The 11,037-nt window shown below is 39.3% G+C and overlaps 1 protein-coding gene across 1 annotated transcript; it reads left to right on the top strand.

Annotated features, from left to right (window-relative positions):
- Nucleotides 1–4,785: 4,785 nt before the first annotated feature.
- Nucleotides 4,786–7,279, top strand: ptges (prostaglandin E synthase). The gene is made up of 3 exons (XM_032540051.1): nt 4,786–5,047; nt 5,173–5,255; nt 6,754–7,279. Exons 1-3 carry the CDS (start codon nt 4,931–4,933, stop codon nt 7,001–7,003), a joined length of 450 nt encoding a protein of 149 aa, XP_032395942.1. The 5' UTR covers nt 4,786–4,930; the 3' UTR covers nt 7,004–7,279.
- Nucleotides 7,280–11,037: the final 3,758 nt, after the last annotated feature.

The raw sequence follows: 11,037 nt of genomic DNA, 5'->3' as shown, positions 1-11,037 counted from the left end.
CTTAAATTATATCCATTTGGGTTTTATTACTAGTCATATAGAGTAAATGATAATGTAAATGCACTTTTTGTTAGTAACTTGTGTTATGTACTGAGAAAATATACTAAAGTGTAAGAGAGAGTGAAAGGGTTTACCTGTTTAGATTTGAGAACGAGTGGGACAACATAAGTGAGTAGCTGTGATGTCATCTTAAGTCCCATACGCATGCTGAGCTGTATCCAGCCCAGACAGACGCAGACTGAGAGGAAAACACACCAGGCTGATGAAAGGATATGATGCACATAGAGAGCATTCTTGAAGACAGGAGAGCCGACACACTGTTCAGGTAAGACACAAAAGGCAAAACAAAAACTGGCTTGGGGACACAAATGTAGCTGCAGCATTTGTCCATATCGCATTACCTAAAACATTGGCATGTTTCCTGCACGGGGTGTGTGTGTGTGTTATCAAACCTGGGATAATTACTTGTACGCTGGAAGGTGTGCATTTGGTGACACAACAGATATACAGATGAATAATGATACATCCTGTAGCAGTAGTTGTATAGGCAATTGAATATTGAATCAGCAGATCACAATACAGTGAGAATCCAGGACAGCGGGGGAGGCTGGCTTTAAAAGGGTTACCCCTGCTGTGTATATCCACCGGGCTGGGATGGGTGTGGCGAGGAGCAGCAGACCACTTGTCCTTTCCATCCTCATCTTTAATGTCATTTACACTCTTGTTAATGGCTCTCTGTGCACCAGCCAGCTTTGCATGAAGATCAGATCATAGATTTAGGAGGGCAGGTTAAGATCTACATTAATGAAGTAGAATAATTAACAATTATGCATGGAAATAGCCGTGCAAATGTAAAAGGAGAAATTAGCTACATGGATTCCCTTGTATTCTCTCTGTAACGGTTTCAGATATGTTGACCAATTGTACACAGCATACACAGTTGTTCATCACCTTATCAGTGTATTAGTGTAAGTATCAGTGTAACGTCCTCCTGCGGAAGTGATCTCTGTTTGTTGCTACAGCTGTCAGAACATTCTGCCAGGGTTATATATACATTTTTGATATTCCCGATTATGAACACTTGAGTTGTTCCCCCACTTTACCTCAGAGTACGCAGCGGTTACCCCTTTCTCACTGTACTCACAGCCAGTATGCAGTTTGGTACAAAAAAGTCGCAGTTACAAATATGTCTGCTACTTCAGCACCACGGACAGCGCCTTGGATTTCCACAGCACAATACAACAACTGATATTTCCGAGCCATGGTCGGGGCCATAGATTCTAACTTGTACAAACCTAAGCCGGATAAAGGATAAATGAGTAAGGTCGACAAGGCCAACATACTCAATTAAATAATCCTTTTGCCCCTGCACTTTCTCAGCTACTAAGGAATTTAAGGTGGGGATGGGGGGGGGGTAGCAAGGGGTTGTAAGGTTACCAAAGGACATGCATTTTGGTCATTTTAACAGTGGAATGTCAGTATTAATCTGTCACTAACTTACCTACATTTGTTTCTTTCCCCAAGCACAGCCATGTTTTATCAAGCTGAAGAGAGAATAACTAACAGGACACAAGGAGGAACTCATTAATCAAAGCTTCAGTATGAGCAGGCCCTAAGGTGATCCTGCACCCAGCTAAAGCAAAAATCAAAGTGCTGCAGTATCGTCAGAGGAGAAGGAGAAAAAGAAATCCTGCAAGAATCCTCGTTGGACAGACTGATTCAGCTCCTCTAAGAAGCCTTGCTCTGCGTTTTCTTGCTAACGCAACCGCTGTAAATATTTACATGCCGTGTCTGGCAGCTCTTGGAGACAGAGAACACCCTGAGATTGTAAGACTGTGACCTTTTAACTCATGGTAACCCTCTTCTGCCCCTGCAGGCAGAGCTGGATGTGAGACTTGTGGGGTTTTTGTTGCTGAAAACAGGAGGGAACTTGATCAGTAGCTGTACTCCTTTTTTTCATAGGAGAAAACCCAGATTCAAACATTCCAGGGAAACTCCCCACTTTACATGCCAATGTGTTGCCATTTAACTGCATGTTTGCAAAATGTATTTATCATTTATTACCTTATTTTTTCTTTAGCTGGAAACTATATGGAAAATATTATTCCATATATTCTTCTAAATTGAGTGTTAAAGGGTTAAATGTAAAAAGTAAGTTAAATGTAGGTCAAATATTAGATCCAAGTATATGTTCATTATATACTAATACATCAAAAATATTGTATTTCTCACCTGCAAAATATATTGGTAAAGCTGATAAACTAGTGAGGAAGAGTATGCATACTGGGGCCTGTGTGTAGGTAGACAGACACACACATACACACACACACACACACACACACAAAATGGGCTGTGCCATGTGTTCCCAGCTGGTTGACAAATGGACTGTGAGGGTGAGCAGGACCGGCCGCCGGGCCATGGAGCTCACCACCTACCCACAGATGCTCCAGGGAGACTACCACAGAGTGACCGGCCTCCACTACATGTCCTCTTTCTCAGATGCTGAGGACTGCTGTGATGACAGCAGCTCAGGCAGCTCTCTCACCTTGGACTGGCAGTCACAGGGCACTGATGTCTGACACTCGACCTAGAGGTGTTATACTACCAAGACGTAAATAAACATGATAGCATACACCGGACGTGTGGTCTATTTACATTACACGAGATGATTTGAGTTGAGGAGAAATAGGATTTGAGAGATGTTTCTTTTTTATTTTTTACAATATTTTCTTTATTAGGAATGTTTTTTAACTTTTCCAAATAAAATGTATGATTATATCAGGTATGAATATGTATATATATTGTATGTAAAATCCATCTAAAATCTTAATTTGCATAGTAATCAGTAACTATTGTTGTAAATGTGAAGTAGAAAGTATTTTTTACTCTGCAATGTAGTAGAGTAGAAGTATAAAGTAGCATTCAATGAAAATACTTTAGTATAGTACACACACATACACATACCTAGTTACATTCCACCACTGCTTTCATGAATACAGTGTTTTCATCATATTGTACTACGTAAAATGATGACATATTATGATGTTGAGCAACCAAAGTTGTAATTTTACTTGTTTTGCAACCTGCGCTCAACCCCTATTTTGCTAGAAGTCTTACATGAAATCATTTTCTCAGAATGGCCACCACAATACGCAAAAGAAAAGACATGGTGGATCACAAAGTCAAACAGTTGAGTCATCTGTCATCTGAGTCAGATCATAACTCAAAATGAATCAAAATGATCTTCAACTGTGCCGTTACTCCATTCAACCTGACACCCATGTGCAGTGGTGCCATGTATCCACAAGTGCTGTACATTTTGAGGGTAGGCCTACCTGTACTTTACTTGTTTTTATTATTATTATTTTAAAGTTATGCTACTTTATATATGTCAACTTTACTACATTTCAGCAGGAAATTTTTTTAATACACTTAATTTATTTGACAGCTAATTACTTTTCAGATTTTAAACAGAAAACCTATGGTTTAAAAAAACCTTGATATAATAACTACTCTACAGAATAAAGTATTAAACAATTTTTTGAAACAATTTTTTAATGTACTTTACTTCAGTATTTCAATCTTTGGCTTCTTACGTCCACTTCACTATCTTTATAATTCAGAGGCCGATTTTGTACTTTTTACTTCACTGTATTTATCTAACAGCTAGAGTTACTAGTTACTTTTCAGATCATAAAACACATAGGCATGCACACGCACACGCACACACACACACACACACACACACTTTTTAACAACGACTAAGTTAGTAGTTGCACTTACCTGTCGAACTACATTCCTTGAGTTTGTGTCCCGCCACGTCCTCGTCCACGTTCAGTCTGCTCCAGGTTCAAGTCTTTGCTCGTACATTCTCAGAGCAGACCATAATATAACCAGTCCACTCAGCCTATCCACTCCCAGTAAAACCAGTCCACTCTGTGTGCCAGAAAACATGCTACCATGAGAATGTTAGCATTTAGCATGTTAGCTACACAGCTATAAGACACAGCATGCACAGTGACGCAAAAACGTGGGTGTGTTTGATTTGTTTAACTTCGCGTGCTCACCTTTACAACACCTTACAGTGGTTGTATTATTTGTACTATTCTTTATTTACTTTACCAATAACTCCAAAACATAAAAAGTTGCCTACATGTAGCCTACAAAAATCCTTTGTTACAGTAGGCGAGATATAATGGCGGCTATTCGTTACTTCCACCCCTGCATTGTAGCCATCCCTACTTTTGTTGAGTAGCCTATTTATTGCTACTTTGTAGGCAACTTCACTACATTTCATGGGGCAAATATCCTACTTTTTACTCCAATTCAATTACTGTATTTGACTGCCCTGCCCACAGAATTTCAGTTTTTACAGTATTGTTAGGCTACGGAAAAATTGCCCTTCAATAAATGATTAAAACTTACCTCACATCTATCACCAACAGTGAAATGCTGCTTGCTACACATGCTACATCAGGAGTAGCCTAATTTGAAAATACAAAATAAGATAACACCGACGGGCCATTTTGATTCCTATTTGATACTTTAAATGGTATGCCTACATTTTGTTTCTAAAACTTCAGTAGGGATACCGCCTATGGAAAGGAAAAACTAAATATCTGAAGAATTGCATCACTGCCTATGTGTGACTTCTTAGCCTCGGGGAACCAATTTTCGCGTGACAAGGTATTCCAGTGATCAGTCTGGAATTCACAGAATTATGAATGAAACATTCCGTCTCTCCGTTTAACTCGTCGTCGTTGTGGGAGTGGGAGTGGGAGGCAATAGACAGGCATCGCCAAATGTACAAAAAGCCTCCACCCTCGGGTCACTCTCACTTTTAAGCAGCTTTACGCACACACGTACCGATCTCGGAGCCCGTCTTCCATCTCAACACAGCTCAGTTTGGATATCACTAAAACGAAAAACCATGGCAGTCCTCATCAGAAATGAAGTTTTCTCCTGTTTTGTTTTCTACGGCGTGCTACTGGTGATAAAAATGTACATTATTGCAATAATAACGGGACAAGTGAGGCTGCGCAAAAAGGTGAGTGACTATGAATTAGAAACTAAGCATCAAAGCGGAGAGAGCACCATCATTTCAACAATGGGAAACTTTCGGTGGTGAAAACTCTTTTTCGTCTTCTCCTTCTCCTTCTTCTTTCCTGTAAGGCTTTTGCCAACCCCGAGGACGCGCTGAGGCACGGAGGTTTACAGTATCACAGAGAGGATCCATATGTGGAAAGATGTCGGAGGTGAGAGAGAACAGAAAGTTCGACACTGTCACGACATGCTTTTAAAAAAGCGTTGTAAAAATACTTATTTACTTTCAAAGTTACCAATCAGTTATTGAGATTAGCCACTAGCTGTTCTTGTATTAACCACTGGTCTAATGTAAAAGCAAAAAGTAGGATATAAGTAAAAAGTAGTTATAGCACAATGTAAAAATACTCCATTACAAGTAAAAGTACCCTATAGCAAAATATAGGTTACTAAAAGTATAAAGTATAATAGCCCTAGGCTACTCAACACAGGGAAATAGCCTGCAAGTGTTAGCCTATATGGATTTTTGAACAGCTACTGATGCTGATACTGATTTAGTAGGCCTATGTATTAGTTACTAATCTTAAGTATTATATGTGCTGCAGGTTGTGTTAATCTATTACTATGAATATATTTTATAAACTCGTCATACCTAAAATCTGAATTTGTAAAGTATTCTAACTATAGCTATCAAATAAATGTCATTTTTGCACTAATATTATCATTCATAATATTATCATTGTTATCATAATGTGAACAGCTTATCCTTGCATTTTGTACGTGTTTTTATTTTTTTTACATTTTTCCTATGTTGTGTTACTGTACCTACTATTTGTGCCTTTGAAAAATCCCCCCTGGGGACAAACAAAGTGTTCTAAATTTGAGAATCTGCCATTGGTTTTCCACAAGAGCGTGCAGCCTGTAGGAGATGTGCTTCACTGCTTTGTTTTTACTTATCAGAAAATGATCCGTGATAGCAGTGAGGACAACACATGCTTTTCTACTTGGAAAAACGCTCCCATTTTTTTCTCTGTCTGCATATCTTGGAAAATCTGTGCACTTGTGGTAAAACAACATTGTGCGTTGGCAGTTCCAGACAAATCCTGATATATTTCAAAAAATCTGGCTTTGTTTTTAATTCATGTTTGTAAGTTGCTACACAACGGTGTGTAGTCTGCAAGCATAGTCGTCTCCGTTTGGTGCTGAAAGAACTGTGAACAGGGCAGGTTTCCAAGAATAATATTATTAAAAAGTTGATCCCAGTGGGTGGAGGGGAAGCGGGAAAATAGTGAGTAGTCTGACTGGGCTGCCAAAAGGAGAAAGTCACAGAGGTCTGCTGCTGTGTGATACAGTAAATAAGCAGGTCTTGTTCAGACCGAATTAAAGCGATAGGACACTTTAGTGAATTACAGAATCCACAGTGTTAGAGTAATGATTTTTTACCCTCCAGATTACCAATTCTCCAGGTAAATTGCAGAACAAACAACAACGTAATCCAAAGTCACTGAAATATGTTAATGATGAAATACAGTACCAGTCAAAAGTTTGGACACGCTTTCCCATTGAAGTGAATGAAAAACTGTCCAAACTTTTGACTGGTACTGTATACATCATCAATTCAATGCATCATAAGTAGCTGAATCACAACATTACATGATATTGAAAACAGATGTGTTTTTGTGTGACTAAACTGCCTTTTTTCCTCTACAGAGCTCATGTTAACGACATGGAGAACATCCTCCCCTTCCTCTTCCTGGGTGCAATCTACTCCATGACTGGACCCTCACTGGCTGTGGCTCGCATTCACTTTCTGGTCTTCTTCATGGCCCGTGTTCTGCACACCATTGCCTACCTGTTTGCCCTGCGTGCACCGACACGCTCTCTGGCTTACACAGTGGCCCAGATTCCTTGTATCTCGATGGCTGTGCAGATCCTAATAGCAGTCGCAGCGTATGCCTGAATATCCACAAATGAGACTGATCTAGCGGTTCTGGCTGTAAAGATGGCAAATACAATCTGTACCTGTGTCAGAAAAAAGCAGGAGGAGGCCTCCTGGTAGGGAGAACAATAAAGACAAAAATGTCAGTGAGAGTGCAATATGAGGTGTGTGATTACACCACAGCCAGGTTTCATGAGACTTTGTAAGTATTTTTTATTGTTCTATTTAATCTTGAAATGTGAGAGTGCCCTGAAAGTTATTTGAAGTTGACATCCTGTACTGTACTATTTAAAAATGCAAATGAAAGTTGTAGCTTGTATATGTCTTTTTAACCAGGTTTTTAAAACTCTCTGACGTACAGTTGTAGGTATTTAGTTTAGGCCACTTTGGAATATTTTCCAGCACTGCACTGTTCGTTCATCTCTGCACTGCTTTTGTGTTTACACACAACACAGTCCACCATTTACGTGGTGTTGTATCCTCTGTGGCTTCATCTGTTTCTTGTGTGGTTATTCCTTCTGTTGTGTTAACATGCGTTTGCTTACTATGTTCAGCAAAAGCACAGTGGATGTTGACATGATGTGTTAAAAGACCACTCAGGGAAATACAGTTTAGTGCTAGTATTGTGTGAGTGAAACTGTCTCTCAAGTTAAGTCAAGTGTAAGGAAAAAGAAAGGAATCCTAACACTGATTTTGGACTGAGAATAAATCTGGCAACAACTTGCAGAGAAAAAAAATGATGAAAGAATGTTATCTGTGAAAATGTATTTGGAGGCTATAGCTATTGTAATAATTTATTATTCAATTTAATGTATACAGTGATGTTTTTGATGCATTTGTAGACAATAAAACAAATAACATACAAACCCAAGTTCACTTGTGTATTAATTCAGTAATGTAATTGTCTTTTGGTAGAGAGTATTCATTGTGTTGACTTTGCCTAGGCGTGCAGAGACAGCAGTGCTCTGGTGTTAAGGGGACAGGGCCCCACTTTGTGTGTACGTTTGTGTATGAGAGTGAGATGATCCAAATGTCTGTGGCAAAGGTCCAGCATTCCTCCACCTATTATGTAAGACAGTTGGCTGTGCTGTGTTCACTCTTGTATTCTGAGGGGCATGGAGGGTGCTGTGAAGCCATTAGGACTTACTGCAGAGGGCTCAGCCACGCATTTATACTGAATATGATTCAAGCATGTGTGGTCTGCATGTCAACCACATCACCTGTTGCATCATAAGTGAAATGTTTTTTTTTTTTAATCACATTGTTAGCTCCAAGCTATATTTTCCTAGCCCTACAATGATTTCCAGTATTTCCAGTAATCCCTTTCCAGTGATGACTAAACTTGAAATTACAGAGCTGTATTTTTGGTGATTACGGAGTTTTTTTTCTCTCCAAACAAACGAAAAATAACAAACGGTGAGAACATGGGAGAACTGGAAAAGTGTAATCCTTTACTTTGAGTGAATGAGCATAATACATATGATCTGGGTGAAACATAAAGCTAATAACATGTCAGGGACACAGGGGTGTAACTACAATGTGTATGAGTCAGCGGTTGGTTTGTCTCAACCTGTCTATACCTTCAGGGCAAAAGGAAACAAGGACACTTTCCTCTCTTTTGCCTGCTCTCTTTTTCAGCCGATGAGTTTACCGGGTGAATGAGCTGCGAGGCCTGACTCACAGACAAAAAATCACAGACTATAATGTGATTAAATGTGTTGAGTCACTGGAAATCTATGACTACATAAAAAGGCTGCTTTCGTCTTTTTTTTTCTTCTTTCACGTAAGACCTGGTTGATGACTCGAACAAAAGCTCGGTTCTCGCTGCTCCCGGCCGGTTCCCATCTATAGAGATCAGTTTTTGTTGGATGGGCTGGTCTAATGTTGACTGGGTGTAGGCTTGCTTCTTTCAATAAAGTGAGAGCACAATTAGCGGCAGCACTTACTTTAACAAGTAAGAAACTATTGGCTGTGATTTCATCAAAATGCAGTCGCATTACTATTTAATATCCCCACTGTGTGTCCACAATCAGCACTGATCAGAATCAGTGTTAAAGGTGCAGTGCATAGGATGTAGTGCCATCTAGCGGCGAGGTTACAGGTTGCAACCAACTGAATATCCCTGCGTAGTCTATATACTTGTTCCGCTTCCGGGATTGCTCTGTTTTTGTTTTTTTTTGACATATGAAAGTATATAATACAAACATAATAAACCCAATACAATACAATTTTGCCAGGGGAAGCTTAAAGGTCATTACAAAGATAAGGAGGACCATATGCTGACAGTTTTAACTGCCTTCTTGTTGTAGGAGCCTGAAATCAGATTTATATAATGTACAACTTCATGGAGAAAAAGTATAAAATTAGGTCTTTTAGTGCTGAATTTACATTTGTGAATGTGAAACTTTGCCAAAAGGATTAATAAATTGGGATTGCTCTGGTGCCGCAGGAAATTCTGCCGGATGCATGTCTTTTCCGTTTCCTTCCACTTTCTTTGTGTTGGAATTTTAAGATCCCGTGGATTCATAATTGTTGTATGCTCCTCAGATCTCTGCAGGGTAAATTGAGACATGTAGCTAGATTATCTGTTAAATCAGAGTTTTCTCTCGCACGACTATTTTGGTTAGCGCTGCCCATGACGAGTGGGATTGACCCTCCTCTGCTACGCAGCGCGTGGATGGTCTGGCAAAGTTTGCAATGGGAGTCTAGCCTCACACAAATTTCCTTTGTTCAACCAGTGAGACAAAATATCCAACTAGTACAAACACGTGTATATCTAGTTCTGACAAAAAGCCAACAAGTGGAAGAACCTGACATCTGATATCAAGTATATGGAATAAATGCTCAAAAGGCTTGCCATAGCCTATAGCATGTCCATGCCCATACTCTACCTCTGATTGGCTTACTCTGGTATTCTTACCCTAACCAGTCTCACTCCTCATGCCTAAACCTTAACCAATCCTACTCGTGTAGTGTTCAACATTTCCTGTGTAAGCTATATGACCAAGGGGGTAAGCCTCGCCTCTCTAAGCGAAGCTCCCTATGGCGCCATTTTAATGCTACGAAGCCATCACCTGCAGTTAGCATCCCATTCACTGCCATTCATTTTGGCGCCACTTTGACAGTGAATAACTTTATATCTGAAGCGTTTCAAGACTATTCTATTTGTGCATTGTTTATTTCTAAAGGAACACGACAATGTATAAAAGGCTCCGTTACCTTGTAGCTCATGGTATGGCTCCGTAGCAGACGTTTTTGTAAAAATAGGTTTACGTTTGGGTCTTAACCACGCGACTTGCTGTCGCATAGTCGACAAATCACCGTGTTGCCAGGAGAAGCTCAATGACAGTTTCGACTTACATCAGCTGTTTATGTTTATTTACTAACGTTAACAAGCATGTTAGTTAGCAGTAATTAGCCTGTGCCTGTGTTATCTCCTAACATATACCTACGCTCTCCGTCTCTGCTGATTGGGAATTATTTGAGATTTCTTTGGACACAGCTACCAGAAGACTTTCAACTTTCAGACGCGTTACCCACGTCACAAGTACGTCGTCAAGCCCAGTCGGAGGCTGCGCAGTAACGCCTAGCCATCACCGGAAAAGTGCTTCTATTTTCCTTCACTGGTCTCCGTCCAGAACAACGGGATCTGTTGGTCCACTTCTTTAACTGTCTATGTATATGATTAGTAAAAATATAAAAAATAAATCAAATATAAACATAGACAAACAAGTCAAATTTCATAAATATTTATTACATATCAATGAACAGAATCGACTACTTTCACAGCAGTGGTCTACAGCACTTGTTTAAAATAATTGCTCAAATTAAAAATCATAATATTAATAATATTAATAATAATATAGTTCAGTTTTATTTGAGGCCACATTTGATACACAAACATTTACAAGTAGTACTTGGCATTAAAAACGATGGCGATACAATATTTTAAGACACTTGGTGTTTTTTTTGTTAATTTTCTTTCATTTTGATATCACAGAGAGGTTTAGCAACAGTCTAAACAGTAAATATAGATTCAAATACAAAACAACAAC

The sequence above is a fragment of the Etheostoma spectabile genome, chromosome 16 (assembly GCF_008692095.1).
Source record: "Etheostoma spectabile isolate EspeVRDwgs_2016 chromosome 16, UIUC_Espe_1.0, whole genome shotgun sequence".
Taxonomy (NCBI): domain Eukaryota; kingdom Metazoa; phylum Chordata; class Actinopteri; order Perciformes; family Percidae; genus Etheostoma; species Etheostoma spectabile.
The sequence above is the reverse complement of the archived record's forward strand: the minus strand, read 5'-3'. Positions and strand labels throughout refer to the sequence as shown.